Source organism: Pholis gunnellus (genome assembly GCF_910591455.1).
Source record: "Pholis gunnellus genome assembly, chromosome: 2".
NCBI lineage: Eukaryota > Metazoa > Chordata > Actinopteri > Perciformes > Pholidae > Pholis > Pholis gunnellus.
In genome coordinates, this window is record NC_136536.1 from 18,295,772 (window position 1) to 18,314,872 (window position 19,101).

The window sequence follows — 19,101 nt, forward strand, 5'->3', positions numbered from 1 at the left end:
TTCAAACAACAACTCTCACAACTTGCAGATACACCACCTCTAACTAATATTTGTGGTTTAAAGGTGAGCAAAGTACAAATTTGAAAATTTCTGACATCTTTCTCACACTCTTAGTAGTGTTTGTTGTGTAAAATCATTTCCCCAATAATCTCTGGCTGTGGTCGAAAAAGTAAAAGAAAACACGTCCTACGTCTTTTCCGAACCACTTTCTCCTCGGTGGAAAACGTCATGAAGTCACGGAAAGATTTAATTCATTAGGATTTAGGAAAAGACCACCACAGTGTATAACGTATCAGAACTGAATACAGTGACAACATCAATGCGGTGCAGTTAAAGTAAGGAGTCCTGTCAAAAACAGAATCACACTTTCTAAGAATGCGACGTTATTGTAGATCAAATGGTGCGTCGCTTTAGATGTTGCTGCCTCAATCATTTCGTAAAGGATGGTCCAGCGCGCTCTGTGCTAAAGAAGATAATAAAGAAAGCATTGAAGCACCTTTCCTTAGCATTCAGAGAATGCGACCAGCTCTTATCATGGCTGTCACTTTGATCCTTTCGGGTTATTTAACTCAGTTAGGAAGCTTCCTAAGCTAAAAAAAAACTATTGGACTGCAGCCTTTGTTTCCTGTTAAAATAAGAGTGCTGCCGTCCACTTTTTACCCAAAGGTGTATCTTGAAGTGAATCATAACAGCCAAAAAACAGCCCTTGTTAATGGCAAACACTGTATGTCTCCATGTCTTCAACCGTATACCACTGCAAGAAACTCTGAAAGCTTTAGCTGCACATCTGGCCCGACTACTCGCTGCTCTCACACTTCTACAGAAACGTATAAACAAATGTCAGAGTAAAACACACAGAGAGTCTGTGTTTGGGAAAAAATAAAAAATGAGTGAAAAGGATAATCGAGTCACGTGTTCTTCACTTTACCTCATTGAAATGTGCATCCTGAGTAGCGGTGAGTCCGAAGCCGCTCTGCTGGTTCTCAAAGGTCAGGAGGCGGGACAGCAGCCGCTCGGCGATCTGCAAGTCGTTGCCGTAGAGTCGGGCGGTTGCCTCTGTGACGTCACGGAGCTGGTGGGCAAGTTTCTTCTCCATGATGGTGTTCAGTTCGGTCTCATTACGCTCCAGAGAATCAAGCTAAATATGGAAACAGCGATAAAAACATGAAAAGGTTAAGCTATCAACTTTTTACCATGTATTTTAGAATTACTGGAATTGAATATTACAATTTTAATATGTACAGCAACACTACAGCATGTCTGTAAGAGGTATCGTATTGGATCTGTAGTTCATTAAAAGTTGCTTAAAATATCTGCATTTGCTTATTTACTTGCAAGCACTTTGTTGGAATTAGGGTGTTATGTCCTACGACAAGTTTAATGGGTCCACAACCTTCTGTGCATTGATGCCACAAAATACAATGAAATCCCATTGTTCTAAAAAATAAAAAAAAGAGACATCAGAGTCCTGCAATGGGAGTTTTGTTGAGATCCAACCACCAACAGAGGGCTTTCAGAACAGCTTGAAACTCGTAACTGTTACAGAAAAACAGACGCAATCGATCGAACAAAGTGAAAGCCTTCATCAGTAAGGGCACAAAGATGTTGGGACCCATGGAGACGTGTATTTAAAGGTATTAGTGGTATTACTCTACGTACAGCAGCATTGAGCTCCACAAATGGAGGTGAGGTGCAGTTGTAAAGGTCTGGCTCCAGCCACCCTCTCTCCACATCACAGTGTCTGATGGCTGCACCTGCGAGGAGGAGAAACAGGAAGATGTTAATCAAAGACGCGGCGTATATATAAATGAATCATGCCACGGTGTCTGAGTGTGTACGGACCGACAGAGCCTTTGGGACAGGGCACTGCTGCAGGAAGGTTAAACTTGGTCCGAGGCCACCAGATCCCCTGAGTGATGGTCTTTGGACATCCATCATAAATGACTGCAGAGAGGACGAAGCTTATTTAAAATCATCCTTATCATTTGATGAACTTTTTAAATTAAAGACATAACAAAAAGTCACTAATAATGTGGAAATGTTTTTCTTTTGACTTGACACACGCAGAGAAGTGAATGAAAAGGAAAGTGAGAGAATAAAACACCAGAAAGGATAAGAAAGGAGATAATTGCAAAATGGAAAGTGACAAAGCTCCACAGAAGAGAAGAAAAGGATACATCGAATTAACTGGAAGATGAAGATGAGTATAATTAAGAGTTTCTTTGTTATTGTGTGCGTGGATGTTTGTTCGACAAACGTGCCAATTTTGAAAGACAGAACAAAAGAAGAAACCGAAATCCTATGATTACACAGTTATGATTAATAATAGTGGATGTTCAGTATTGCATCTTTATTTCCTTTCATGTCTGTTTGTATCTATGGATAACTTACTGGTTTGAAAGCCGTCTTGAAAATTATACATTGTCCTTAAATTACACACTGTTTTTTGTACCACTGGCAAAGGGACAATTCGACTAAAGAAGGTAACAAATGATCTGGTCTATTGTTGGAGAACAACACTGACAAAGTGTTAATATTAAATCCATCTTTGCAAACTATTGTTCAAAAGCAGATCATTTTGTTCTTTTTTCAATGACCCACAAAGGCGCTGCGAGATAGCGACATGTCTTTTACCATTAAAATAAAGTAGTCGGTGGAAATAGTAATTTCACAAATGTCCCTGAGCCAAAAAAGTAAATGTTGTTTCAACAAATAATCTCACCTCCCACGAGGCAACGTATTGTTTCTCAATGAATGACGTCGCCCTCTGTTGTGTAAATTACAGTCATTTTAAACCCAAAATGTCTGAAATCATTCTCACCATCACAGCCTGAGTTTGTGACCTCAGCGAAGGGGCTGTCACATATGTTGCACTGGCGACCAATCACGCCGGGTCGGCACTGGCACTGGCCCGTCTCTGGGTCACATGACCGCGAGAAGGAACCCACCGGGTAGCAGTCACATGGCAGGCAGGTGTCAGAGCCCCGCAGATGGTAGTGAAACTCCTGAACGTACACACACACACACACACACACACACTCATTAGGCCTTATTAGGCACACAGATGAAACTCAGACGCATGCAAAATGTCACAGTGCCAAGAATAGTGTCAGCGATTATATCACCACATGCGTTAGGGCAAGATATATACAATGACACAAGAGGGGATACGGCCTAAACAGAGACATGAATACAAGAGATAAAGGAAAAGCAGAATTCTTTAGTTTGCTAAACTTGCATGGCAATATAGTTTCAACACCGCATTTTGGAGACAGAATGATGGTGCTAGCAGAGGATGATGGTGCAGCACCACTGTTTAATTCTTTAATTCCCCCTTGAATCAAAAATGTGTTCGCTCATTGTAACTTCACTTTGAGGTTTCACCGTCTCCGTGCAGAATGATGTGTGCGAATGTGTGTTTGTTTTCAGATAAACTTGCTGGAGGTGGAAACGTTTCTCAGTGTTTACCTTAAAGTTAAGGCGTGCACCTAAAAGCATTTATGGAGTTTGGAGTTAGGGAGAAGGTCAATATAATTTAAATTCAAATAGCTTATTGAACATTTTTGTGGGAAAAACATATCAGGCCCAAAGTATTATTCGATTTGTATGTCTTCACACATGTCTGGAGGGGTTCTTTAAGGAAACTTTGTAGTTACCAAACACATTTTTATCTCAGCCGATAGCAGCTTTATGTTGCATTTCAAGTTGAATTTCACAAGTAATCTGCTGTTGCTTTACGATGTAAAACATAGAAACACTGTAAAACCTAAAACAGATTTGTGTGTGTGTCAGCATTGACCTGACAGGCTAAATGAAAACATTATATTGTAAGCATGAAAAACAGAAAAAAAGCTTTTATTTCAAGCTTAATTTTTCAGAAAATCAAGATGAAGGAGCCAAAGGGAACAGGACATCATGAGGTTAAGTACTTTGTTCAAAGGCAATATCAGAGATTAAAGATTAGGGTCAAAAAATCAGATTAAGGACGGGATAAAACAGGGTTAAATATGCCGGCGATACGCAAACATATCAATAAACACACTCACACATTGACACAAGGCAGAAATATCAATATGTGGGGATGATGATGGTATCATGGTTGATGTAGTTTGAATGTCTGGCTTAGTCTGTCAGACCATCAGACTGTGAGATGATTACTGTGTGTCTGGCTTAAACCAAAGCCAAAATGAGCTGTAGAGCTACACCACCAAAGTCCTTCTAATCCTAACAGTATTCAATGCGATCATGATGTGTAAAAAAAACAAAAACGTAACAGCAGGTCTGTAATCATTCAATCGAGATGTGAACAGTTACTGTCCAACAGCTCTGTGATACGACGAATATCTGCATCTGATGATCTACAGCTGAAATTACTAAATGTATTTTTATAGACTTTACAACTTTAGCAAAATCCGCATTCCATCCACAAACGGCTGAATGTTGCGTGTGTGTGTGTGTGTGTGTGTGTGTGTGTGTTTGTGTCTCCTGGTTACCTTGCAGTGACATTGTCCGCTTGTCTTGTTGCAGTCTGGGTCGAAGCCTTTATTGGTGTCACAGTGACACGGTCCACAGGTCGGAGATCCCCACCAACCCCTGGGACACTGGTGATCAATCCTACAGACATACACACACACACACACACACACAAACAAACAGGTACAATCAGTAACACAAGCAGGGAGAATCAGTATGGAAAACGACAGTAATGGAGCATGTCAAAAACTTGTAATTTGAACCATCTTTCATTCTGACTTCTAACTAAGAACAAACTAACTAATGAGTATGAAACGTAGAGATGAAAGAGAGACACCGTGAGTGAGAAAAGGAGAGAGGGAGGAAGCGAAGAGATGGATCAAACTGATCAAATATGAATAGTGAAAGATGCGGGCAGACACTAGAGATAGTAAGAGCCAGGCCGTTTGAGAGGCCAGCGTAACCATTACTATCGAAGATATGAAGACGTTCAAGCAAAAAGTAAACTTGAGCTAATAATTCAGCTTAAAACCAACGTTTTCCAAACTGCTGAACTCAAAACACACCTCAGATTTTATGGCTCCGGTTTACCGTCACTCAGCTCTTCCATTCTCTTCGCTCACATCTCATTTACTACAATGTGCTCTGCGTCTGTTCTCAGTGTCAAATGGATCACTGAGGAGACGAACACTTTTCACAGTCAGCGCAGATTCCCGTGCGCGTGTCTTTATTGCTCCTTACGGGGAGTTTAGAAGAGGTAATTCCGATATCAGCGGCGTTAATAGAATATTAGCATTGACTGCATTTCTCCAGAGATTTTTTTCGTTACATCTCCCGACTTTTCCAAATGAAGCGTCTCTCCCTGCTGTGTATTCTTGGCTTTTAAAGCACTCTAATGGCAACGCAAACACACCCAGAGAGCCAAATGCTCTGTCTGATCGCAGCTGAGGAAGGAACAGAGGCTGCGTCTTAACAGGAAGCTGCGCTGGCTGTGCTCTGATGAAATTAATTCAAATTGTCAGTTAAGATTATTTACCATCATAGGCAGGGCTGGAGCTAATGATTACTTTGTATTGTTACTGGTAGACATTATTGAGTTCACCGGTGTCTTAAAAGCACATATTTTGTCTGACCAGGAGCTAAAAAAACAAAAACAAAATTACAATGATGAAAAACAAACTTTTGGGGTATTTTTATTTTAAAAAGTGAGTTAGGAGGAAGATTATTAATGAGCCAAACTTCTAAATTTGGTGTCTTATTTGAAGAAACAAATTACAGCAGCGGGGGAGAGAGGGAGGGACATCAGGGGAAATTAAAAGAGAGTAGACATATATTTCATCAGCAGCTGACAATAGCACTATGTGTGTCTTTGTTAAAACACACACCAACTAGATCAGGGGTGGCCAACCCGCGGCTCCCGAGCCGCATGCGGCTCTTTGCCCGGTTTCATGCGGCTCTTACGTTCATATCGAAGTTTGTATTTGTGTTTTTTTAATGTTCGTGTTCGCTTCGCTTGAGTTAAATACGGTATTTTCGTCAAACGCGCATGTGCGGCCACAGATTACGTTCCTCGTCGACCCATTTAACGCCGAGACGGACTGTTTGAAAGCCCCGCTAGTCACAGATGAGGATGCGGCTGAGTTGGAGATGATCGATCTTTGTGAGGAGGACCAACTCAAACCTGCTTTAAGGGACGGGACCATTGAGTTCTGGAAAAGTGTGCCAATGAAAAAATACCCCAATGTCAAACGGGCTGCGCTTAAGATACTGTCAATGTTTGGGTCAACATACGTCTGCGAGTCTGTGTTTTCTACCCTGAAACACGTGAAATCAAAGCATCGATCTGTTCTGACTGACACCCATGTGAAAGAATTGCTTCGAGTGGCAACAACGGAATACAAGCCAGATTTGAAGAGGATTGTTCAAGGCAAGGAATGCCAGAAGTCCCACTAAGTAACATGCATAGTAAAAGAAAAACACTATTGTAAATTATTATATTTTTGTTTGTGGACTTGGTTGAACTGAGAGTTTGTCTGTGTGAGACAGTGCACACAATGTTCATTGTTGAAAATGACTGGCCTGTGGTCTTAGGAGTCAATTTCTGTCATTATCATATTGGTGTGTGACATTTACAATAAATCTGACTGAGCAAAGATATGTGTGTGTGTGTGAGGAAGGGATAGGGTGATGTTCATGTGTGCCCATGTGTATGATGTGGCTCTTTGCGGTAACACAGTAAAACGTGTGGCTCTTGGTCTCTGACTGGTTGGCCACCCCTGAACTAGATGAAAGAAGACACACACACACACACACACACACACACGCACACACACACACACACACACACACACACCATGAGATAAATGTAAAGCTGTGTAGATTTCACGGGCAGGAAGGAAGGGAGCATGGGCTTGAGGTCAGGGTCACGCTCGCTTCACACAGTGTTACACACACACGGATAACCTTAGTGTGTGTGTGTGTGTGTGTGTGTGTGTGTGTGTGTGTGTGTGTGTGTTATTACGTTAAGTCTACACTCATTCCCCTGTGGATTACAGGCAACGCTGGAGATGTTGGACAACAAGGCAGAACTAAAGCTACCAAGACACACACACACACACACACACACACACACACACACACACACACACACACACACACACACACACACACACACACACACACACACACACACACACACACAGGAACAGAGCTTAGCTGGTTCTACAGGCAGCATCAAGAGATTTTAGGCCCAGTTGACGCCCCACAGGTAAACTGGAGCTCAAATGTTGAGTCGATTGTGTGTGTGTGTACCTGTGTTGGCAGTACTGCCCGTAGTTGTTGTCTCCACAGTCACAGCTGTATCCGTGGGAGGAGCTGGGCTTCCTGTGGCACTGCGCCTCGTTTTCACATGGATTCAGATGGCAAGCGTCAGTGCAGCCTCTCCCATAGTAACCTGAGGGAGAGAGAGAGAGTTCTTCATTAGTCGTGGTTGGAGCAACGGACCTGTTGACCGTCTTGTATGAGCAGCACAGGGGCTTATCGTATGTTTCTTTGACTTTGAGGTGGTACGAGTGTACTGTATTCTGTCTTCTGGGAGACACTTCCCTCTGATTAAAGTAAATGTTTTTTTTGGCGATTATCTCATGTGTGCTGTGTGTCTGAAGAAAATGTCCACCACGAAAGAGAGGGAGGATTCATTTCACTAGAGATGTTTCGAGTACAAGTACAAGTACAAGTACTTACATTTGAATACTTGCTAATACCGAGTCTATGTGAGTACTTAATAATACCATTACAGTTGTAACAATCGCAGCTGAACTAATTGACGCAGTGGAGACTGAACTGGCTGCATGTGTCTACGAACTCTCCAGGACGGATGTGCATCGGGTTATCTTTGCGGCTTATGAGGCTTAACTGGCGAGAGGTTAACGTCTCGTTGCCGTATTGGTATTAAGGGTGTGGTTGTATCAGAGTAGTTTTATGAGTGCGAGAACATGAGCACAGTATCAGACCCGATACCTGATACTGGTATCGGTATCGGTGCCTCCTTACATTTTACAACCACTACAAGTCAAATTCAAACACCACCTCGCAAAATATGCATTCCTGTCTTTTACAAAATATGTTTACATTGAACTAATTTGCTTTACCATATAAGTTAATTGCTACATGTTCACAGGCAATATACCTCATTTTTATCCAGGAAGTTTGACATTCTTATAACTTAAACGCACAGAAGTCATAGGGAACATAGTTGGACAAACACATGTCAGGACTTTGACATTAGTGACCTGATTTCTCGTCTTGTAGTTGGGTTTAAGCAACTAAAAGATTTGAAACCACATTTTAAAAGGGCTTTACGGTAAGTACATTTGAGTTAATTTGACCTCTACGTGACCTAAATATCAGAGAAATACATCAGATTGATATTCTATTCTTTTACCACTGGAAATAATGCATCTAATAATTGGCTTATTTTGAAAATTGAAATAATAAGGCACAGAAAATATGAAGGAGGCGGAGGCATTCACGATGTCCACGCAGAACTTCCCTTGTATGTACAATCATGAAACGAGAGCACAACACAACAACTATCGGAATCTAAATATGCAGAAAGTCCCTCTATTTCCCATCCGCGTAGCAGAAATAATAACCTGTCAGTTCACTGGTACACATCTCAAACATCAAACGGCGATTGTCACACACAACACTTTTCCGACTCACTACTACTGGGCCAACTAATGGAAAACAAGCCGTCACAATGCTGTCATTCACTCAGAATGAAAGGCAACGTAATGCTGCCTCTGAAAGCAAATTACCACCACTGCTCTAGAAAAGTCATTTTAAAAAACATGTTCACTTTCTGCCACAAACAAATACAATTTGAGCACTAGGCAAATATTACACGTATCACGGTGAACTAAGCAAAAAGAGGCTTTTCTGCTGCAATTTATTTGAAATGATAAATTAAAAAATGATTCACCAGAGATCAAGGAGGACGAAATTAGTGTTTGTCGACTGTAAAAGGAATTAATTATATAACAAGGTGAGGTTGGACAGAATATAACTAGACCCATTCATGAAATGGTGACACAGATTTTTGATGCACAAATATGGTTTAAGTGTGATCTATTCATATTTTCTTATATCTAAAATGTCAAAGACAAAATCTAAACTCAAGCAGCACATTTACTTATTACAAAATAGTATGAATTATTACTTTACCTAATAACATCGAATCGTTGTTTATGTCATGTATCAAGTGATTCAGTGGCTTGTTGTCATTTGTTATCTTAGATTGGTTGTCAGTCTCAAGAGGGTGGGTCTTACGTGATATGAGGCTGGAGACGAGAGATGTGGACGAATGATACAGGTGCGCTGCAGAACAGATTGTATTGAGCAATTTTCAGCTGGAACTGTGACGGAAAATACATCATAACTCTCATCCCTGAAGGATTTTGGTTTAGTTTCTGTCTGTGTCTATTTAAAAAACCTAAATGAACACAAACAAACAGAGCTCAGTGCAGCTTAGTCGCCAAAATGAGAGCAGGACCGGAGCGAGGCCAGTCGAGTGGACACTGTGGGGAACGAGTGAAGCACGAGCAGAAAGCTAAATGAGCTCAACTCCAGCAGGTAAAGCCTGAGACCTTTGTTTGTCAGGCATTTAGATAATGCCGTGGCCTGTTAGTAGCTGGTAGAGATATAATGCTCAGTGGTAATTAAAGCCTCTAAAACAAATAATGTTACCAGTACTACCTGTAGCAAAAATATCCTGTTTCAGATGCTCAAATGTTTATATCTCTGGACTATATTTGGACTGTCGGTTGGACTCAAAAAGCAATTTGAAGATTTTTCACCATTCTCAAACATTTTACAAAATAAATCAATCAAACAATCACAGCCATATTTGAACAATAATTTGATAATAAATAATAATATTTCGTCGTAGTCTTAGTATATTTTGGGTAAGTCCTCTAGATTAAGGCCCAAACATGTTCTGGTATAAATGTGTACAATACTGTGAGAGTGAAGCAGGACGCATGGTGCTCGTGCTCATTTGGAAAATGTGAAGGCATTGGAGAAAGAAAGTTGAAAAGCACCTCTCAGCCATAATAGCACAAAAAATTGGCCTCAGTGAAAGCAAAGGCAGCATTTCAACGAGCCACAACAACGGGCAACACAATAATTCCCGCAGTACACTTCGGTGTGCGGCTGTGCAGCACAGTGAATGAAGCCGTCATACACTTCGATGCAATCCAAAGACACTCCACACAAAACACACCAGCCTCTTCTACGGTAATACAGGCCGGCACATAAAGCCCCTCTTTAATCCGATGACTGCAGCAGAGTGCTCCGCACACACTTTGGGGTGTATTTAGCACGAATAAAGACGGCCTCTCACCCAGACCTGCTTTTAATTTAAAAAGGAACATAATTGCTGCATTTAGACTTTAATGTACCTGGATTAAAATATGATGTGACTTAGCCGCATCATAAGACCCAACTTTCATGTTGGAATGGAATTAAAAGTAATACAAGCACATTTACAATGGTGCTGAAGGACTGACTATGAAATAAATCATTTAGTGAAGCTGAATCCTTGTGATACAGTGCAGAGCTCAGGATTGAAGGTATTTGTTGCATCACACGTGGTAAGACTTTTACTTTTGAATTCACTATTCAAATGACTAAAGCTTCATGAAATATTCTATTAAAATCATTTGGGAATCCCATGATGATAAATGTACATGGAAATTACATTTTATTCAAGATATTCTGAGACTTTGACATGCATTTTGATATTAGTATCTATATCAGATATAATAAGATATCAATAATGATATTTATTGTTTTGATTGTTTGTATTCAAAGCTTGTGTGCTTTAAATACAGACAGAGTTTGTCTGTCAGAGACCAAATACACACATCTAAAAGCTTCTCAGCCACTCCAAGACAAAATACTCATAATATTCATATTAATACTAACCTTCAAGTGAAAAGCAGAAAAGAATGCAATTAAAAAATATATATATTACATTTTGCCGAGAACGTCGTACTGATCCCTCCGACTTCCTCTCCAACACAGATCTCTGCCTCTCACACAATCACTTCCCCCCTTCAGCAAGGAGTTCGGCTTTCAGGGCGCCTTTTTAATTTAACAGCACTGAATAGAAGGTCGTCTCTATACACTGAAGTGTGACTGAAGTGTGTGTGTGCAGCTTGTCGGGGTCCGCATTCCTCCCTCTGGAGCTGACAAGTGTTTGTGTGTGTGCGTGTGTTCGCGTGTGTGCGTGTGTGTGTGCGTGCGTGCGTGCGTGCGTGTGTGTGTGTGTGTGAGAGACGTCTGCTTTCACAGAAGCGACTCTGCTTTTCAAGCCTGTGGCCTTGGCTGCAGCTTTAGACACACACACAAGGTTTCAAATCACTCCTATTATTTAAATATCACTCTCTCTCTCTCTCTAGCTTATTCCGTTATCTGTGGAACTACCTCCATGTTATCACGCAAACCAACACACGCAGGTATGATTAGAGGATCGCACACTCAAACAGTGGTGGTGTTCTGTCTCTTATTTGTTCGCTCATGATCCCCCACTCTCCATCTCCTGTGTTGGTCTCCACTTCTGTCGCTTTGTCGCTTAAAACACACACACACACACACACACACACACACACACACGCACACACACGCACACACACGCACACACACACTTAATCAACTTCTATTGGCCCTATACATCTTTACACTTTCACCATGGCAACTGACAGAGAGAGGCAACGGCAGCATTGGCTGTTTTCAGACGCTTATAATGACTCTGGCCTTGTCACAACAATATGGAAGAGCGAGAGAGAGAGACAGGTAGAGAGAGAGAGGGAACGACAGAGAGAGAGGCTCGAGCCTGTAAGAACAAAGAGCTTTAAATCATGTGTGTGAATGTACGTTTTTGGGTCCGGGAGCGTCTTTGAAAAGTTACGGCTCTGGAGCCGTACACACATCCAGTGTGACTCACAGCTTCACATCTGGCTTTAGACACTTTATTGTACGCAACATCAGCTCGACTTCTCCTCAACACCACAATCAGGAAAAGAAACACGAATCATCTGTTCACTGAAACATCCATTCATCTTCTGTGTATCCTACTGTCTTCTCTCCGACAGTGGAAAGATCGTGGATGTCAGAAACATCCCATAACAATGTGTTGGGTGGGAAAACAGAATAAAACCAGTGAATTAACCAGAGAGTGCAGGTTACAAGACATAAAGATCCAGTTCAATGTATCTTACAATGGATTTAAGTTTGGCTAAGGCACAAAACAGACTTGGTGAGGTAAGGAAATATCATGGTTTGAGTTTGAAATAACCACTTTGTTAAGGTTAGCAGACCTTTGTCATCATAGTTAGAGTAACCAATATGTGGTTAAAAGGTAGGCAAACCCTGGCCATGCTTTAAAAAAACAACCACATTGACTGTCTGTTAGAAAAAGGAAACGAACATCAGCCTTCTTTGGTAAAAGTCGGATGTTTTGTGGAACCATCAATCCACCCCGTCAGCCTCCCGACGTTGACTCTGTCGCTCGCTAATAACACCGCCGTGCTTCCTCCGTTGCTCTGTCACATGTCGAACGGGGCACTTGCCGGGACGACTGATGCTGTCATCCTTCTAGAGGACAGTTTCGAAATGTATAGTACTGTGATAAACTTGTTTCAGACCAGTACTATAAATGTATGTTGGATTACAGAACTAAAAGGTTGATATATTGGTGTTTAAATCTCAGATATCAACAGTGCCTGTGTGGGTTTGACTAGAACAACTTAAAACCCCATACATGAAAAAAAAAGACCTAAAATTTGAAAATTCATAAGAGGACCAATGAGTTTAAGTGGAAAAAGAAAGAAAGAAACTATACACTGAATAATCAGACAAGGTAAGGTACAACTTTCTTCCAATAGCAGAGTACTAAGATTATTAAGAAAAAACTCACTATACTGTATCTCAGACGTACCATTCATACAACCGTACAACAGTGCCAAGTACCTGTACATTTTGGGTTTTTAATATCAAACCTGATCAATAAATGACATTCCTAGGTGAGGAGTCATTCGTCACAGAGAACAACTGATTCAGCACCTTGAGGATCTGGCAACTACTGTAGGTTGGAAAACTGGAAATACAGCTTGAGACTCATAAATCTCTTTCTCCCAGGGGGTCTTAATATACTGCAGCTGCTCACCACACCCAAAAACAACAACCTCATATAACGCACTCCTCTGAAATACTCCATCTGAAGCAATATATATTTGGCATTTGTTGTTTTCAAATCACTGTTTTATCGCCTGAACCAAACCAGAAAACACTGATAAATGGCTCATTACTAAAGCAGCGGTTATGAGAGTTTCTGTTGTCAAACCCTGAACATCTGTTTTCTACATGTGATCCTGTTGGTTTTTAAACAGCTCAGGGAACTCAAGCAGACATAAATCAACATGGCTGCAATTTATCCGATTATAATACATTTTTCAACACAGTGAATTAGCCGGTAGCAACGTAAATACATAAACACACACACAAGCTTACATAATGTATACGTACTCTGAAACGAACATGAGGGCAGATGTCTTTGTTATGCAGGACTTTGTCGTGTGTGTGTGTGTGTGTGTGTGTGTGTGTGTGTGTGTGTGTGTGTGTGTGTGTGTGTGTGTGTGTTTTCTAGGAGTCTGTATTGCATAAATCAGAGGTGCTAAAAAGCAGATGTATGAGAGAGCCACTGGGCTAGTTTCAGCACCAGGTCAGAATACACACACACACACACACACACACACACACACACACACACACACACGCGCGCGCGCACACACGCACACACGCACACACGCTCACACAAATGCATACATGAAAGAGAATTATTCAGAGTGCACCTCTATTTCATTTTTTTTCTCTGCTTATTAAACTTTGATTTGATTTGTCTCGAAGCGGCATCCATTGTTTAACAGTCTCCATTTTTAATGCTCATTGTGCTGATGAAAGATAATGATAATGAGAGCGTGTGTGTGTGTGTCTGTGTGTTTACAGTAAATAAGTGTATGCCTCATAAAGTTTGTGCATATGCTGTGTGTGTGTGTGTGTGTGTGTGTGTGTGTGTGTGTGTGGGTGTGTGTGTGTGTGTGTGAGAGAGTGAGTGCAGCCTCTCTGCGTGTGCACTGCATGTTAATAAGTCAAGGTGTTAGCATTAGCTCGCGGGCTGTGCAGGATGCTACAGGGATAGCAGCGCCTCTCTGCTTCCTCTCCCATGTTGTCAGGCCTGAGGCTTCCTCACTTTAACTAACTTTATCCGTCGCCAAACACACACTCTCTCACTCATTGTTCTTTCGCTCCCCTCCAACTCCACTTTAAACTCGTGCTCTCATTTTCAAACTTTTCTTTCTTGAAAAACTTTCCTTATTTCTCTTCTATTGTTTGGAGGCAGACAGCTGGATAGCAGCCTGCGGCAGCAGGACACATTTACTTTGGTGGTTTGAGTCTATGGCCAAACAAAATAACCAAGAAGTACAACACTTTTCCCCAATTCTCTTTCTTAACTCAAATTTGTTTCTGGATTTTCTAATGTTACAACCGGACTCTTCACTTCGCTGAAATCAACACGAGCAGATAGCCAACTGGAAACAGAATTAAACCAAAGTGTATTTCACAAGCGTTTCTGACCGAGAGGAGGCTGTGTTTTTCTGTAAGACTCTATGTCCCTGTAGGACTTATTACTAACTTATAACACTAATAACGTTACTACCAGCAAAATACCTACGTTAATTAAATCCAAGCTCTACTTTATAATCTTATCATGTCAAAGCAAGTGACTAATACACCTTATTTGTGAAGTGTATTTCAGAGGTATAAGAAGTGGGCCTACTCAAAACTTTTTTTCAGAAGTAAAACTATTAATAGTAAAACTATTTATACCGCTTTGTAAAATGACTGCAATCAAATGTTTACTTTCAGTGAATGGTGGAAGAGAGGCATTATCAGCAGAATGTACTTGAATTTAAGACGGAGCTTTCAATTCTAATATGATGCTGGATAGTTCAATGAAAAATAATGAATTATATTTTAATTGTTATATTTTGTGAGCCAAATCTGAATCTGCAACGTAACCAGTAACATTTCTCAGTCAGGTAAATGTAGTACTACAACTGAGTAGAAATACACAGGAAGTAGCAGACAGTTGAGTTGCATATTGTGCCTTTTTAATTTGCTGTTCAATCTCTTGTCTCGTCTCTCCTTTAATCATGAATATAAGTAATCTCCTCTAATCATCTCTGCTTGGTCTAGTCTGTTTCATCAATACCCGCCGAACTGAAGCTGGTTTATCAGTAGCAGCTAATAAAGCTTCCAACAAATATCAAATATCCCTCCTTCAACCTCTCCTTCACGTTCCTTCACTTTCTGTGTGTGGGTCTGTCATGTTCATTTTCTCTCAGTTCTATGATTTCTATGTCTCCGTGTGCATTTATGCCAGCTGTGTGTGGATCTATTCCCAAATGTGTCATCAGTGTTTTCAGGCTGTTTGATTTGACTTTCTCTCGCACTCTTTCTTCTCTTTCTTTCCCTCTTGCCTCAAAACTTTTGGTGTTTGTTTTACACTATTTCTGTCACCCGCCCTTAAACTTCATTAATCATTAATATGTTCAGTTTCTCTGTTCCTCCTCTGCCTCTGTTTCATCTTTCCTCTCGCCACTTCTCTCTATATAAGAGATGTTTTCCTTCTTCTCTTCCTGTACTTCTTCACTCTCTGCCTCTCTTTTAATCGGGTTTTTCCTCCTCCATATTAATTCTGCCTCATTATATTCACCTGACTAACGAAATTTGGGAAGTTTCGCCTGCAGTCAGGCTCTTACTCTCGGTCTCAGGCGGATGAGCACTCATTATGCATTCCCAAATATCTGTTTAACCCAGTTAGAGCATTGGCACACACCTACGCAGATACGGACGCATTACAATTATTCCATTTTTCTGTGTGTCTCTAAGTCAGCTGGCTTCTTTCACCTTCTGCTCTCACACATCTTATCTTTCACATCCAATGTCCAGAATGTGCAATTATTATAACCATTTTCCTGGCACAGAGCCTAGCACGGGCACAATTTACCCTGGATGACTTCAGCGTGAAATCGTTCTTGGCTGTGCTACTTGGCCAGTTTATCGAGTGTATTCATTGGCAAAGTCAAAACACGATGAGATGGAAGAGATTAGCAAACGTGCCAGTTGCTCCAAACCTTAAATATCTGTCTTTAACATTGTGATCACAATGAATCCCATGATTTTATAAGAATAAATGAATTGTTTAGTAGATATTGTGATAAATGTGAATCATATCATATTCTTTAAATTGTAACCAATTACAAACTATGATGAATCGTAAATTCATAATAAAATAAGATTCTGATGGAATGAGCATTTTTAGCCTTCATATTAATCATCAAAAACATTATTTTATTATTAGAAATGTTGTGATTTTTTTTCCCCTCCAGCTTCGCTGCTTGTATTATTACCAGGCGGCACCTCCGGCTCTGAAAAGTGAAGCCAATGCACAAGTGCCTTTAACCTTTATTCTTTCTAATGACCTGCAGGGGATAACCGCTCTGATTGCACAAAGACGTCCTCCTCCCTTGATTTATTACCTCAGTAAACATTGTAAACACGAGTTTATGGTCTCAATTGCTAGTCGCAAGTCTTCTTCAATACAGCATGATGCTCATTTTTGTAAATTATGGTCCCATTTAGAGAAAAAACATAAAGCAGAATATGCTTTAGAGCTCCCCAGTGATTGACAGGTTCAGCGTTGTCCGGTCTGGGAGTTGTCAGTGTTTATGCTGTGCCCGCTTCCTCAAGGACAAGGACAGCATCTTCAACCTTGTGTACAACACCAGCATCGTCTCTCTGTTCACTCACCAGGTTCGCAGACACAGGTGTGCCGCTCCCATTGGTCGGAACAGCGGCTGTGGGAGGGGCAAGGAGACGAGACGCAGGGGTTGCCAACGTTACAGCCGGTCTCCACTTTGACAGATCTTGAGGGCCGAGGCAGGGGAGGGGAGTCAGGCCGCACACCCAACCGAACGCCCTGTTGACAGAGAGAGAGGTCAGTGTTCAGAGAGAAATACCGGCAGCTTCATTCAAACTCATATCTTTGCACAATTTCCATCTCTTATGTAGCAATATTTCCAGCTTCTCCCCACCCGTCCATCAATCAACATTAACAATTCGCTTCATCCATCCTCACCTGTATGCATCCTTTTATCCCGTTCTGAACCTCTCCTGAGCCCAACACTCCTCCCACATGCAGATGTTTCACCTTCAAACCATGAATCTCATTTCCCACTATCACTGTTCCCTAATGGGGAGAGAAAGAGAGAGAGACATCAGGGGACAGCAAGGGCAAAGATTATTATTATTAATAGCTGTATGCAAACTCAGTATTGAGTTACCATTTGAATACCATTATCTTACAAGATGTTATCTTTCTCATATGAAAATATGAAGGTAGTCAATAAAAAAGAGTCGCAGGGAAGGAAAGAGATCGTCGACCACAAAGATTTGGGTAAAAATATAGAATGAGAAATTCACATTTTATTAGTTTACAGTATAAAAAGTATATACAGTAAGCTAGAAAGAATGTTCTAAACTGAACGAAAACATTATTGACTTTCTTTTTTTTATCGCCAACTGGAAGTCATGATTCTTCTATATTTGTATTTACCTCTAGACCACTGAGTAGTCGGGTTTTAATGACGCTTATGTCAGTTGAAGCGAGGAGAGGGGAACTGCAGAGTGAATGATTGACTTAATGAAATAAAAGAATACAATAACATGCAGCCGTTGTGGAGAAGGTCGATACTCAGATGATAAAACAGACAGTGTTGTGAAGCGACGTTGACAGGCAACAACCATTAAATAATAATCAATGAGGCACATTTATTACTGTGTCAGCCACAGTGGAAGATGCTAAAATAGAGGGTGAGATCTGGCTGATAATAGCTGCACACATGCCAAAAGCTTTCAACGGTAATTACCGTTTAATTGGCAGCGGCAATGTTTAATAATTTCATATTTAAAAGCGTTTTTCTGCACCATTTACTCGGTGTATCACTTGATGCACTTTGAAGAATAGCTTGGTGAACTACAATACAAAAGATGAAAGGCAGAATTTGTTGGCAGATAATTTAAGAGTCACATCAACATGAAAACAGAACATGTCGCTTTGCGCAAACAAAGCCGAAGATGACAATAGTACAGAGTGCGTTTGCTTTTCTGTGTGCATGCTACTGTCACATATGTGCAACCCTCACACAAACACAGGTACGCATGATCAAACAGACATCGTCGTGTACAATTTGACATATTAATCCACTAGAGATTAGGGAAACTAGGATTACCAACCCATATTTTAAAGAGACCGAGGCCGTCCAGGGTTAGAGAGTCTGTGTGTGTTGTGAACATGTGTGTGTGTGTGTGTGTGTGTGTGCATAGTGGGTGACAAGTGTACTTATATGACAGGAGAAAGTCACCAGTATGGCTGTTGACGTCTGAGTGCAGATACATTGTGTACAAAACAACTGCAAAGGTTCATCCTGTTTCAACTAGTTTAAGGGACATTTCTGAAAACCATGCTAAGGAATTATTTAATGCCATAAACATAATCTTTCCTGCTTTGATTTGAAGATTAGGAGTGATATCATATATAAATGATTTCCCAATTTGCTGATATCTTTTGCAGTGATCTCCTGCACTGTATTGGCTCATAGCAGGAAGAGAGGATGATATGGAGATATTTCAGATTAGGGAATATTAAAAAGGATTTCACGTCTTCATTCATATTAAATGCTTCACAATTCCAATTAGAGTTCTCCATTTATTAGACTCAAAAATGCAGTCCACATTTCAAACACAGCCAAATAAGGTTGTGAATCCATTACAAAATTAATTGTCGTGGGAAATTAAGCCTTTCTGATTTGGTAAAGCAGATATGATGAAAACCTTGTTATTCATTTAAATCTGTGCTTGCAGGGCAAATTAGACTTCTAATAGCATTTACAGTATTTTAATACTTTTTAAGGCTAAAAAAACTCTATTCATCCTTAGTTGTTG

At 40.7% G+C, this 19,101-nt stretch overlaps 1 protein-coding gene across 1 annotated transcript in view; it reads right to left on the reverse strand.

The window, feature by feature from the left end:
• Positions 1 to 19,101, reverse strand: part of celsr3 (cadherin, EGF LAG seven-pass G-type receptor 3) — a gene marked incomplete at both ends in the record, with an annotated part of 98,044 nt that overhangs the window by 27,120 nt on the left and 51,823 nt on the right. Inside the window, 8 exons of the mRNA XM_079174957.1 lie at positions 929 to 1,138; positions 1,660 to 1,754; positions 1,843 to 1,944; positions 2,822 to 3,005; positions 4,494 to 4,614; positions 7,285 to 7,426; positions 16,909 to 17,077; positions 17,237 to 17,347. Coding sequence (XP_079031083.1) covers positions 929 to 1,138; positions 1,660 to 1,754; positions 1,843 to 1,944; positions 2,822 to 3,005; positions 4,494 to 4,614; positions 7,285 to 7,426; positions 16,909 to 17,077; positions 17,237 to 17,347 — 1,134 coding nt within the window. The remainder of the gene's footprint in view (positions 1 to 928; positions 1,139 to 1,659; positions 1,755 to 1,842; positions 1,945 to 2,821; positions 3,006 to 4,493; positions 4,615 to 7,284; positions 7,427 to 16,908; positions 17,078 to 17,236; positions 17,348 to 19,101) is intronic.